Below are 14,555 nucleotides of genomic sequence, written 5' to 3'. Positions count from 1 at the left end.
TATTCTAACTGCTATTTCTATTCATTTCTGCTTATGACACCACAATTCCCAGTGTTACCTTCCTGAATTCATATTGTAGTCACCAAGTGTATTTGCTTGCATGTCCTCTATCCCGGTACCTCTATCAAATCTCTCACATTTTACTCTTCTTTCCTCTCTCACTTTCACCTTTCTACCCCAAGACTAAACTGGTCAGTCTCCCTTGGTAGCCTAACCAATCTCTCTTCCTTTCTTTCCTACTCTTAAACCATCTTATTTGATGTTTGCTGTTGCTTAATCTTCCCTAAGGTCAGAGTTTACTACTTCATTTTTCTATCTCATATGCTGTCAGTGGTTTCCCTTTGTAACCACCAGTTAACTTTTGAGCTCTTCCACTAAATGATAATAATAGCTATTATTTGTCAGTGGAATTATGCTTTTTTGTTTTCCAAGTTTTTGACAATGAGTGTGTATTGCTCTTATAATGAAAAATAATTGTTACTAACAAACAATTTAATCTGGGCTAAAGAAGAGCAATGTGATCGAGGTAATGTTTTGACGCTGAGGTTTTGAAAAGTTGAGTAGAAGTTACATATATCAAGATGAGGAAGAGAATCCCAAGGACAAGGAATAGTGCTGGTGAAGAGGTGTGATAGTAGGTGTGTTTAAGCATCTTTGACTCATTCTGTAGAGCTGAGGTGAAAAATACCTGTGGGATAATGCTTGAAATTGAGGCAACAGATGTAGGTGGAAACCAATCATGAACTTATTCTGAAAGTTATAAGAAGAGAGGAGCCATTGAAGAATTTTATAAGAAATAGCTGAGTTGGGATTGTTTTTAGAAAGATCACTCAAGTGGCAATGTGGCAGATTATTTGGGAAAGACAGGGTTGGAGCAGATAAAAATAGGTCACGTTGGGGTAACAAGGGCTTAAAGTAAGGTGGAGGTAGGGTGACTGAAGAAGGGGAGACAAATTCTACAGATGAAAGAAGCAGATCTTTTAGGGCTGGATGTTTGATTGGATGTGGGAAAAAAAAGAGAGAGAAGTTGAGAATGATGTCTGGATTTCTGACATAGTAACTAAGTAGATGATGAGGCCCTTCACCAAGACAGAAAATACTGAGTGAGGACCAAGTATGTGGGGAAAAGATGATGAGCCTGCTGTGGATATCCAAGTTGATACATGAATCTAGAGCTTAGGAGAGAATTCTAGATGAGAAATATAGATCTGGGGGTCGTCCCATGGTTAAAGCTAATGTATGTCCTTAGGGACTGAATGAGAAGGGCAGATTCCCAAGGACAGAGTTCTGGCCCCATCATTTCAGGGGCAAGCATTGGAAGAGGTACACATGATGGAGACTACACAAAACAATCTTCTGTTTAATAGAAAACTGGGAGAAAACAAGATATGGGTGGGTGAGTGTTTAAGAAGGAAGTTGGCAGTGCCAAATACTTCAGAGAAGTCAAGCGGGAAAAGAACTGAAATATGCCTGCTTCATTTGGACCAAACAGAGATCATTGGTGACCTCAGCTTAAGCAGTCTCAATGACATGGTTGGAGTGAACACAGCTTGGTGCAGGATGTATTAGTTTCCTGTGACTGCTTATTGTCTCTGAGCCTTGGTCTCTTCAGTCTGTATAAAGGAGATGTTACTCTCTTTATAGGCCCTATTTTAAATTTGTTCTTTCATTAATCAACTATACTCCAATATAAAATAAAAAGTTAAAAAAAAAGAAATGGTATGGATATTGACTCTTTATCTTATGAGGTGTGGAGGGCTCAAGAACCTGTTACACTGATAATTACAGAATTGCCTGGAAAAATAAAAAGTATTCTCAAATAAGAAGGATAATCTGAAAGGATGACAAGTTACCCATAGAGTACCATTCATCATCCTTATTACCAAACATAAGAAAAACACTCTATGACATAAATCACAGCAAGATCTTTTTTGGTCCACCTCCTAGAGTAATGGAAATAAAAACAAAAATAAATAAATAGGACCTAATGAAACTTAAAATCTTTTGCACAGCAAAGGAAACCATAAACAAGATGAAAAGACAACCCTCAGACTGGGACAAAATATTTGCAAACAAAGCAACTGACAAAGGATTAATCTCCAAAATATACAAACAGCTTATGCAGCTCATATCAGAAAAACAAACAACCCAGTCAACAAATGGGCAGAAGACCTAAATAGACATTTCTCCAAAGAAGACATACAGATGGCCAAGAGGAACATGAAAAGATGCTCAACATCACTAATTATTAGAGAAATGCAAATCAAAACTACAGTGAAGTATCACCTCACCCCAGTCAGAAAGGCCATCATCAAATAATCTACAAACAGTAAATGCTGGAGAGGGTGTGGAGAAAAGGGGACTCTCTTGCACTATTGGTGGGAATGTAAATTGACACAGCCACTATGGAGAACAGTATGGAGGTTCCTTAAAAAACTAAAAGTAGAATTACCATATGACCCAGCAATCCCACTACTGGGCAAATACCCAGAGAAAACCATAATTCAAAAAGGCACATGCACCCCAGTGTTCATTTCAGCCCTGTTTACAATAGCCAGGTCATGGAAGCAACCTAAAGGCCCAGTGACAGCCGAATGGACAAAGAAGATGTGGTACATATATACAATGGAATATTATGCACCCATAAACAGGAACAAAATTGAGTCATTTGTAGAGACGTGGATGGACCTAGAGACTCTCATACAGAGTGAAGTAAGTCAGAAAAAGAAAAACAAATATCATATATTAAGGCATATATGTGGAATCTAGAAAAATGGTACAGATGAACCTGTTTGCAAGGCAGAAATAGAGACACAGATGTAGAGAACAAATATATGGACACCAAGGGGGGAAATGGGGGTGGGATGAATTGGGAGATTGGGATTGACATATATACAATAATATGTATAAAATAAATAACTAATGAGAATGTGCTGTATAGCACAGGGAACTCTACTTCACTTTGCTGTATAGTAGAAACTAACCCAACATTGTAAAGCAACTATACCCCAACTGAAAAAAAAAATGTATTGAGCAAAAAAAAAAAAAAAAAGAGAGAGAAAGAAAGAGTTGATTTTGCTGTTAAGGACAAATGTAAATAGATGGTTTTATAGGGATTTTTTAAATTTATAAGGCAGCATGAAAATAAGTACAACTAGTTTATGTGATACATTTAAAAAACATTAAAAATTCATTTAAAAAAAACTCAAAAAAAATAAATTCGTTCTTTCATGAACAACATTTCAGGAACCCAGCAGAACAGCTGTCACACAGGAGCCCTGTAGGCTACACTGGTTCTCTTTCCCTGGTTTCTCCTTGTGGGCACTGACCAGAGCTCCCTCTTATTTGTCTAAAGTGCATAGTTTGCTCCAGTAGTTTCCAAGGTTTGAAGGGGATTGCAGGATAAAGTTGGTTTTCAATGCCGAATTAGTTCCTTTAAAATGTGTGCTTCCTATCATGTTTCTGTGAGTCTAATGAGTAAGTGGATTCTTTGGGCAGTCATAGGTGATACCTTGCTGAAATCTGAGTGATCTTCTGGCAAAGGCTATTCAGGTCAAAAGAATTGCATGCCCTTCTTCAAAAGTGACTCAGACACTTCTAAGTTGAATTCAGTATCTTTCCTTCCACAGGACAATGTTCACATAAATTCCCTTTCCCATACAATGTGGCTGTGGCTGTCCACAGCCATTAGGATGGGAGAAAGTAAACTGTGATTCTCTCTGATTGCCTTAGGATCAGTGAACTGAGCCCTGATGTTCACTTGACAGAGACTACAGACAATTTTTGCAAGTGTGTTTACAGTTTGCTCATTTACATGACCCTGTCACCATGCTCCTGGGAAGAATCTACCATGAGTCTGAGCACAGCAGACAGCATGAGACAACAAAACACACTGAATGAAATTTGCTTCTGCTTTGGAGGTCTGATTTTTATCAGAAACAGGACCTGGTTGGAACCAGATCTTCAGAGCAAGTCTGATTTATCATTCACATTTATTGAATTCCTTGACAACTGTGTAAATGAAGAAAATCACTTTGTATTTCTAGTAAAAATAATAGCATCTAACCCTTACTGGGTGCCTACAAGGTGTCAGGCATTGTCTAAGCACTTTACTGTGTTAGCTTATCGTACACTATGAAGCTGGGATAGTCATTATCCCCACTCTGTCTATAAGGAAACTGGAATTTGAAGAGGCTAAGTCATTTGCCCAGACGGCACAGCCAGAAAATGGTAGAGCTGGAATCTGAACCCAGGAAACCGAATTCCAAAATCTGTTTTCTTAACCATGGCGCTATACTGATGATATTTGTATGTTTTTTATTGCTACAAATATAGCCAAATTTTCTAACTGGAAGTAAGATGTGATTCTAGTAGACAGCAGTCAGCACGATAGGTGAGTGATGCTTAGACAGTTTAGTACAGAGGCTGAAACTCAAATATCTACCCTCCACTCTGGAAGAAAACTGCTCAAGTCTAGTCATAGTGAGTGATGAGGGCTGTCGTGAGCTGGAGAATACATATCTGCTCATTAATATGCTCGAGGGGGCAACCGTGTATAAACATGTCAGAGTTTTCATTTGTCAACAGGAGCCAGAAATCTGGATTTTAATGTGAAATGGCCAGTTTCAAACAACCCTTTGATGTTAATGACCCTGCTCTATGCATTAATAGTTAAATAGTACTTCAGTATAATACAGGCTAGGTTTTTCCTTCAGTAACCAACACCCCCTGAAGCTCTGTGGCTTAAAACAATTAAAGGTGACTTTTAGCTCACGCTGCTTGGCCAACGTGGGTCAGCAGGAGTCTTTGCTCTTGAACGTCTCAGAGACCCAGACTGAGGGAGGCTTTATTGGAACACGTTTTGCATAATAACTACAGCAGTGAGAAGGGGAATGTGTGACTCACACACTGACCCTTGAAGCTTCTTACAGAAGTGACACAAACACTTAGACTCATATTTCGTTGGCCAAAGACAGTCAATGACCACACTTAAATTTCTAAGGGGGTGGGGAAGTGCAGTCCTCCATGGGCTGGAGAAGCTAAATATTTATGAAGATTCCTAATGATTACCATAGCTCCATATCCTCTGATTTTTCAGGCAGGAATGTTAGAATTTTTTGTAAGGTAGAATCCAATTTTCAGAGATCTCAAGCAGAAGTTGACTCAAAAAATTCTTTGCTTCTTGAAGGATTATATTTGACTGAGCTGGAAAATTCATGTTTTGCTTCATATGGAGTAACGACCCTTATTTGAACACTGACTTCTATGAGCTGATTAAGAAATCATATGCCAGAACTATGAAATAATCCTTAGCTGAAGTGATGATTTATATATGTGTATTTATTCCCCAAAGCACTGCTCATATATCTTAATTTTTTGTTTATATTATCCCCTATCTTGTATAACTTGTCTCATTAACTACACTGTAGAATATAAATCTTGTCTTACTAATTTATACTCTGTAGTGCCTGGCTCTATAGAAATTGGTTATATATGGATGTTAATAAATTTTATTGCTATGTTTATCGATTAGCGGTTTTTAAATCATTACCACTAGAGATCTTGACTTCAGGAAAAGTCACAGAAGTTGAAAATACTTGAGGCAATTCTTAGAAAGTTGCTCAGTGTTCATTAGGATGTGAAGTGAGAGCCAAAATTCAGTAGTCCCTCAAATTCAAGGGCAGTTCTGGCTTATACCCTATGAATCACAAGGCAACCAGAACTTCTTTTCAGATATTATTTTTCTGTGATGTTTTCACATGCTTATTTTTGGCTGTAATATTTGGATGAACTGTAGCTTTAAAAATTATGAAATACATGTCAGTGCTCAGGGGAGTATTCGATTGCCCAGGGTCTTGCAAGGCTCTAAACACTCTTCAAAACAAGCCCGTCCTAGCTCCTAAACCCACACCCTTCCTGGATGACCAGACAAAGGGTGATTCTCTTCTCATGAAATGCAAAGTGCTCAGGGACACGGATGTGTGAGGACAGAGCTTGGCCTAGGAACAGTGTTTTATAATTTGATGGTAGAATTACTACCCTTTGAGAAAGTTGCATGAACACAAGTTACTCACTGATTGAATCTCAACCACGCAAGTGTGTTTCCAGAATCAATCACTCTTAAGTTATTCCACATGTACTTGTAAATATTAACATAATGGCCTGTGTAGCTGGGTTCACTGTTGTCCGTCTGCCGATACTAAAGGTGAGGAAGGTATAGCATAGTGTTAGGATTCTGCTGTCAGATGAGCTGGGTTTTAAAACAATACACTAGTTGTGTAATGTAGGAAAGTCATATAACCTCAGTGACACTCACATGCCTTATTTGTAAAATAGAGATAGAAGGTATCAGAAGGTTGCTATGAAGATTAAATGAAATAATGTGTATAACATATTTAGCATAATGCCAGTTACGTGGTAAGCATTCAATAAAAATCAACTATTATTATTAATATTTTACTATTATCTTTATAAAAATCATATAATCAGGATGAAAGGGTCTCAAAGGATTCAGCTGCTCATCAAATAATTTAATCCCCACTCCAATATTCCTGCCAAAAAGTCTCCTACCTAGCCCATGGTTGAATATTTATTGTTGGATAACTCTGATTTTAAAAACTTTCTCATATTGAACTAAATTATGCCTAAACCTGTAGCTTTCACCGTTTGAAAATACACAGAACGAATGTAAACCCTTTCTTCATGACAGCCCTTTGTGAATTTGAAAATATCTCTAATCATAGGCTTTTCCTTAAACTTCCTTGGAACTTGTCCTACCTCTCCCTGAAACTTTCATTTGATCTTTTTCCTTCCCTTCAGCACCAACATTTTGGAAAGAATAGTCTATAGATGTGGTTCCAACTTTGTCCTGTTTTATATTCTCTTCAACACCTTGGATACAAAATCTGATCCAGCAGTTCTCCAAACCGAAGCATAGGGGCTCAACCCAGCAGTCAAAACAAAAGGAAAAACAGAGAGAGATTAAAGGGGCTCTCTTTTGATGAGCCCTTTGAGTATTCTAATCACTGTACTAAGAGTTTCACATATATTTTCTCATTTCATTCTTAGTAGACCCTACGTGGAGTATGTATTATTGACCCTATTTTACTCTTGAGGAAAATGAGTCTCCTAGAGTTTGAATTGTTCAGCACCCTGCAGCTTGAAAGGGGTGGTAGGACAGGGCAGGTTTTGTAAGTGGGCTGTTTGCCTCTAAGGTCTCTGCACTTACACACCAGGCATATAAATACAAATAAAGTTGAATGTGTATGCAGAGGTAGAGATGGACCAGCTCATCAGTTAATATTATTGGGTGCACATCATGTAAAAGACGTATTTGTAAAATAAAAAGAAATATAAGACATAGCCCTTTTTCTCATACAAGGAAGCTCACAGTCTAGCAAATACACACACACAACTCACAAAAGCAGTAATTCACAAAAGACTGAAGGATATCAGTATACGCATATTCTATGAGATAGCTCTCTCAATTCCTTCCTTATATTTTAAAAATTGTTTATAAAAGTTTTTATAAAGATTGTGTATATATACACACACATATATATATAATGACATACAGGTAGAGATAGGTATAGGTATAGATAATGATAAACAGAAGGAAATGCAAAGATACAAATACAGAATATAGAGAGATATGGATATATCATCAATATTAAGATGCAGGTATAGATTGAGATTAAAAACAGAAAAAAAAATTAAAATAAAACTATGGACCAGAAGGATATACATCAACTTCAGAATAGTGGTCATTTGGGGGAAGAAATGAGAGAATAGGACTAGGGTAGGGATAGAAAGAGAGGGAAGGGGTGGGAAAGAGGAGAGAGGAAATATCTGTGATGTTCCATTCATTTTATGTACATAAAATATCTGAATAAAATTATAAATAAAACACTAAGAGCGGGAGTGTCAAGGGGCAGTCTCAAGTCTTTTTTAATTCTTTGGCCTTTGGAGAAGAATCATATAAATGACAGGGTACTGTCAAGCTTTATATATTATTATATCTTTTAAAAACTATATTCTCATAAGAGAGCCAACTCGTACATTTAAGAAGGATAACACCATAAATACGGTTTCTGACATACAGAAGGTCTCACATCCCCGTATCTCTACCCGCTCCTGACCGCCGTGCTTCTGTCTCTCTGCAGGCAGTGGGCTGCGACCGGCAACTGGGGAGCAACGCCAAGGAAGACAACTGTGGCGTCTGTGCTGGTGACGGCGCCACCTGCAGGCTGGTGCGGGGACAATCAAAGTCACACGTTTCTCCTGAAAAAAGTAGGTTTTAAACCCGATACGATGTTACCATAAAACATGTGCTTTAGACCGTCTGATACTAGAATAACATTTTCCTAATGCTGAGCTTTTTCGTTGGAAAGAACTTTTGACCCGTGTTCTAAAAGACAAATTTCTTCCAAAAAGTGTAGTATATCAAATTCTTATTCCCATTACCTCTTTTTTTTTTTAAAGATTTTTTTTGATATGGACCACTTTTAAAGTCTTCATTGACTTTGTTACAGTATTGCTTCTGTTTTATGTTTTGGTCTTTTGGCCAGAAGACATGTGAGATCTTAGCTCCCCCACCAGGGATTGAACCCATACCTCCTGCATTGGAAGGCGAAGTCTTAACTACTGGACTGCCAGGGAAGTCCCTATTCCAATTACCTCTTCTAAGACTACCTGTTTCTTTGAACATATGCCAATACAGAATATAACTGTTTTTTTTAATTTGCTGATTTTTTAAGGTAAACTATAAGTCATTATTTTTTCTGCCCCCCTCTGATTGCTAACAGGGTAGAAAATATTGTCATGCATTTTTTGCCCATTTATACTTCTTCATGTTTCAATTAGCTGCTGAAGTCATTTACTCTTTTTCCTATTTGGATGGTGATCTTTTCCTTACTTGTATCATGAATATATACTATTTGTTTGTCTGTTGTACCTATTTCTAATGTTCTCTGTTTGTCATTTGACTTTCAATATTGTTTGTGTTTGTAGAATCAGTAGTTTCTAAGTTCTACATATTCAGACTTTTCCATCTTTTAAGTTCAATAATATCTGCTTAAATTTTTTTTAAAAAAATTTTGGGGTCAGTCAACTTTTTCTGTAAAGGGCCAGAGAGTAAATATTTTAGGGCTTTTCAGCCCATATGGTTTCTGTCTCAACTACTCAACACTGTGCTGTTGCCAGGCAAAAGCAGCCACAGACAACCCGTGAACCAATGGGCACAGCTGTGTTCCAATAAAACTTTATTTACAAAAACTAGCCTGCAGGCTGAATTTGACCCTCAGGTTGTAGTTTGCTGACCCTTGCCTTAAAGGGAAAAAATCATACATGTGCGCCTTCTGCCAGTGCTTTTTTTGTGTGTTCCTACTTTATTTTAGTTTTTATAAATTTATAAATTTATTTATTTATTTTTGGCTGTGTTGGGTCTTTGTTGCCGCGTGCGGGCTTTCTCTAGTTGTGGCGAGAGGGGGCTACTCTTTGTTGTGGTGCGCGGGCTTCTCACTGTGGTGGCTTCTCTTTTTGAGGAGCACGGACTCTAGGTGCGTGGGCTTCAGTAGTTGTGGCTCGCGGATTCTAGAGTGCAGGCTCAGTAGTTGTGGCGCATGGGCTTAGTTGCTGTGCTGCGCGTGGGTTCTTCCTGGACCAGGGATCTGACCCGTGTCCCCTGCATTGGTAGGTGGATTCTTAACCACTGCGCCACAAAGGAAGTTCCTGTGTGTTCCTACTTTAAACTCTTTTATTTCTTCGTGTTTATTTGGATGTAACTTATGAAATAGGGATTTTACTTATTCTTCCAAAATAGGGAGAACCTTACAGGAGGGGTGGAAGGTGGGGAGGATTCTCCAGGCAGAGGAAACACAAAGTCATGGTGTGACCCTAGAGGGAAGCCTGGACTTTGTTGAGGAACTACTAGGATTACACATTGGTTAGGGTGGGGGAATAAGACAGAAGGCAACCATAAAGGCCTTCATCATTGTGCTTCACATTTCAGGTTAAATGGAGTCATTGAAGCCATTTAGGCAGTGGAGTGGCATGGTTAGATTTGTGTTTTAATGAAATAATTCTGGCTGCATGTGGAGGTGAGCCAGGAAGCAAGGAGTCTAAGCAGGATGCTGTTTTTAAATACTCCAGGGTGTTTGAAATAATGAGGCCTTGGTCGGGAGTAGTGTGGTGGGAGAGGCAGAGGAAGAAACAGATGAGAGAGAGATTTAGGAGAGTCAGTGGAGTTTGATAATTCTTTGAATGAAGACTGTAAGAGAGAAAAAAAAGGTAGGATGTTGCAGATTTTCCAGCTTGAGCAGCTGGGTGGATTTATTTGCTGTTCATCAGGGTAAGGAATGCATGGAGAGGAGATGCATATCAAAGATAAATGTTCATATACACATGTTCCCATTTCTCTTCCCTCCTGCGTCTCCCTCCCTCCCACCCTCCATATCCCACCCCTCTAGGCGGAACATGTGTATGTGTATAACTGATTCACTTTGTTATAAAGCAGAAACTAACACACCATTGTAAAGCAATTATACTCCAATAAAGATGTTAAAAAAAAAGATAAACGTTCACCTCCTTGGGTTTTTCTTCTTTCCCGAAATTTGGCCCCTTAAGTATTCAGTGCCTTGGTACCTATCTGATACCTTCAAACAGATGTTGATTGTCTTTGGAGTGGAAGAGTTGATCTGAAACATGATAGTCCATTGTTGCTAGTGGCAAAATCCCCATCTTGGTGGTCTTTAGCTATAAATTAGCCGAGTCTCTCCAAAGAGAGTATATAGAATATATCAGGAAGTCATGACAATTTAGCCAGGGAAAAAGTTTAAGGGAATTCAAGTGAAAAGATAATGAAAAGAGTAGGTAAACTCAGAACTTAGCCAAAGCAGTATGGAAGCTGAAGGAATAAGTAATTCCAAAAAGGAGGTAATAGTTGGCCATGTTAAATGCTGTTTTGAGGTAAGCTGGAATTAAGGTCCAAAAATTTCTCTTTGGCAATTTGAAGCCAAATTTGTGACCTTCGCAAGAGTGGTTTCAACGAACTTCTGGCTGAAACCAAAGCCTGAATGCAGTGGGTTTAGGAGTGAACAGAAGGTGAGAGAATGTATCAAGGGAAGGCTTTTCCCAGGAATAAAGGAGGGGTACACACCCACACCATGTCAAGAACTGGATAACTACAGGCACCCTTGAGAAATTAACTGTGTTCCAATACAGTGTTTTGTCTTTTTTTTTTTCAACTCTGTTCATTAGGAGGTAGAGTCAGCTGCTTAAGAGTGAGGGGTCTAAAACAAATTCACAAATGGGGATAATAATTATGCTCAGCTCTTAGGGTCATTGTGAGGATCAAATTGGACTATATAAGAAAAAAATGTGTGACACATAGTTAACACTGGCTGAAGGATAAAGAAGATGAGGCAGATGACCCTACTCTCCAGCCATCCTTTTCTTCATTGGAAGCTGTGATCTCTACATCACTTCCATCTTCTTTAGGATAAAACATTGGCAAAGGGATTAACAGTAGAAAAAACAAAATTTTAAGTACAACAAAATATCTGTGCAAGCTTTGGGAATAGTTGTAGCAGGAGGGTGCTTAGTGACTTGAGAAACAGGTTTAATATTCTTTCATTGCAAACAATACTATCATATAAATTGTCTGTTGCAGACAATAAGCACGAGTGGGTGTTTTGTGAGCTAATACTATGGTGCCAAGGAATTATAAAAAGATTTCAGGCTCCCTAAAATCTAAATAAAAAATAAATAAATAATATATAAAATAGATTAAAAACATAAAACAAATTCACAGATGTAGAAAACAAACCTGTGGTTACCAAAGGGTGGGGGACGAATTAGGAGTTTGGGGTTAACAGATACAAACTACTATATATAAAACAGATAAGCAACAAGGATATACTGTATAGCACAGGGAATGATACCCAATATCTTGTAATAACCTGTAATGGAATATAATCTGCAAAAATACTGAGTCAAGATGCTGTATACCTGAAACTAACACAGTATTGTAAATCAACTATATTTCAATAAAAAAAGAAAAGAGTGAGGGCTATCAGGGACTCGAGAGTGCTCCCATCAAGGAAAGGAGGATAAGGCACTCATCAAAGACAGTAAGGAGGGGAATTCCCAGCGAGACTCTGTGCTCTCACTGCTGGGGCCCGGGTTCAATCCCTGGCCGGTGAACTAAGATCCCACACGCCACGCAGCACAGCCAAAAAAAAAAAAAAAAAAAGACAGTAATGAAGTGGAGGAGTAGCTGCAAGGGGGCCTAGGTGAGATTGGAAGCCATGAGATACATGGGCTTCCTGAAGGAGCTGGCTTTGAGTGGTGGGGTACCAGTGAGAGATGCATTCTATGGCAATTCACAGAAGACCCAACTTATAGATACAGGAGTTTACATATCTCTTCTAACAAGAAGTTTGGAGCTGGCAGTCAAGTCTGGGGAAGCTGTTTTACTATGTTTTTGAGGAACCAGGCTCCTGTCTCTCCTTCACCAGCTTAGAGTATGGCTTTCACCTGGGGTTGCTAAGTCACTATTAAATACTCAGACAACACATCCACACAGCAGATGAGAAAGAAGAAGGTGGTGCAAAAGGCATTCTTTTAATACTGTGCCCTTTAGTCAGGAAAGGAAGTCTTCCTCAGGGAGTTTTGCCTTGCTGACCAGAACTGTGGCATATGACACACTGGCTTCTAAGGAGCTGGAAAACCAAGTATATCACATTCCATCCATTCTGTTATTAGTAATATTGATCTAATGCTTTATAATTCCCAACATTCTCTTCAGGCATATCATTTAATTCCACCGGCCCCCTTACATTGTGGTTTTGACATTGTCTGACCCATTTTACAGGTGAGAAAACTAAGGAATAGAGAAGTTAAGGAATATGGTTAAGAAATTGGAGTCTGGGGCCAGATTGCCTGGGTTTAAATCCTGGGCCTGTTGTTTACTAGCTCTGTAAACAGAGCAAGTTTTTGAACTTTTCTGTGTATCTTGACTTTCTCATTTTAAACTGGGAACAGCAGTTGTACTGCCTTTGTGGAGTTATTGTCAGGATTAAATAACTCAGTCATGCCGAGCATTCCAAATAGTGTCTGGCACCTAGAGAGAGCTCAGTAAATGCTAGCAATATTTTTATTAGAAATATTGCTCATATGGGTACCAAAGGATGTCACACCTCTAACATAACATTAAATGTAAACAGATTTCAAAATCAACACTTGGTCCGCCGGGGCTTTGTTTTTGAGAGAGCTACTGATGGGTGTGGAGGAAAGTCTTGTCAAAGGTGTCAAAACACAGTGAATAGTACGAGAAACCAAAGATAGAGGAAAGAATAAGATCCAGAGGAAGACAGTGAAGAACCAGGCAGGGCTGTGAAGAGTTAACTAGGACAGCTTTGGAATGAGAGGACTAATGGGGAAAAATCTTCACCAGCTCAGGCCTTGGGGAAGTGCCTGCAGTTACTGTTGGCTTTAAAAAGTGTGGAAATCTTGGGCTTCCCTGGTGGCGCAGTGGTTGAGAGTCCGCCTGCTGATGCAGGGGACATGGGTTTGTGACCCAGCCTGGGAAGATCCCACATGCCGTGGAGCGGCTGGGCACAACGGTGAGAGGCCCGCGTACCGCAAAAACAAAAACAAACAAAAAAAAAAGTGTGGAAATCTCATCAGAAAGGATGTCATCTTGTCAGGGTCTGAGAGAGGTTAGAAATTGAGAAAATTCTAATTGAACCAGAGTAGAAGCTGAGTGAAATTGGGTCAAGAAACCAGTCTTTATGGAGAAGTTTGTGGAGGAGGCCCTGGGGTGGGAGGGGATGGGATGGGGGCTGTGCTGGCTGAAAGGGGCTTTTACCTGCTTGACTGCATCGTTCCTCACTCTTGATAAGGTACTTCGTATCCTCTCTCTCTCTCTCATTGAATTCCAGCTTTGGGATTATAGATCCTTTTGAGAATCTATTGATAATTATGCATTTTCTCTCCAGAAAAATGCATGTGTCCCCATAAGCCCCAAATTTGCCATTCCGATGTTTTTGAAGGGGTCTCAGACCCCTGATGCCAGTTCAGGACAATCCAGGAGAAAGGCCCCTAAAAATCTGATATTTTTGATTAATTTCTGCAAAGGAAGAGCAGCTGGAGCTCACAGACAGATCCCTGAATGCAGTGAGGAGAGCTATGCGGTGAGAGCTGGGGGCATCCCGCCCGCGGCTGACAGAGTCTTCAGGCTCTTTATGCCTGTGCTGGGGCTGAGGCTAAACTTAGCAAAGATGCCTGCCTGTGTGAAGACTCGGTGCTTCTCATCCTCGCTTTTCCTTACGGCCCCTTCATGTCTGTTGCTGCTCTGAATCTGGCCAGCTGAAGCTGTTTTTGGCCGGGGTTTTCCATGGGCCATATGGAAGCACTTCCCTATAATCGTGCTTTGTGTGAAAGAAATGTGGGAAACGAAGCCACGTCAATCCCTAAGTGTGCATCACCAGACCTGTGGGGTCCACCAGGCTCCTCTGTCCTCACCTTGCCAAGCAATCATTCCGATCTTCCCCGGG

General features: G+C 39.5%; 1 protein-coding gene across 1 annotated transcript in view; it reads left to right on the top strand.

Moving 5' to 3' along the window:
• The window catches only part of ADAMTSL3 (ADAMTS like 3), a 394,591-nt gene that overhangs the window by 167,946 nt on the left and 212,090 nt on the right, over positions 1 to 14,555 (top strand). Inside the window, 1 exon segment of the mRNA XM_082617479.1 lies at positions 8,163 to 8,289. Within this exon segment, the coding sequence (XP_082473605.1) occupies positions 8,163 to 8,289 (127 nt within the window).

The sequence above is a fragment of the Mesoplodon mirus genome (genome assembly GCF_964341445.2).
Source record: "Mesoplodon mirus genome assembly, chromosome: 4".
Lineage (NCBI taxonomy): Eukaryota > Metazoa > Chordata > Mammalia > Artiodactyla > Ziphiidae > Mesoplodon > Mesoplodon mirus.
The sequence above is the reverse complement of the archived record's forward strand: the minus strand, read 5'-3'. Positions and strand labels throughout refer to the sequence as shown.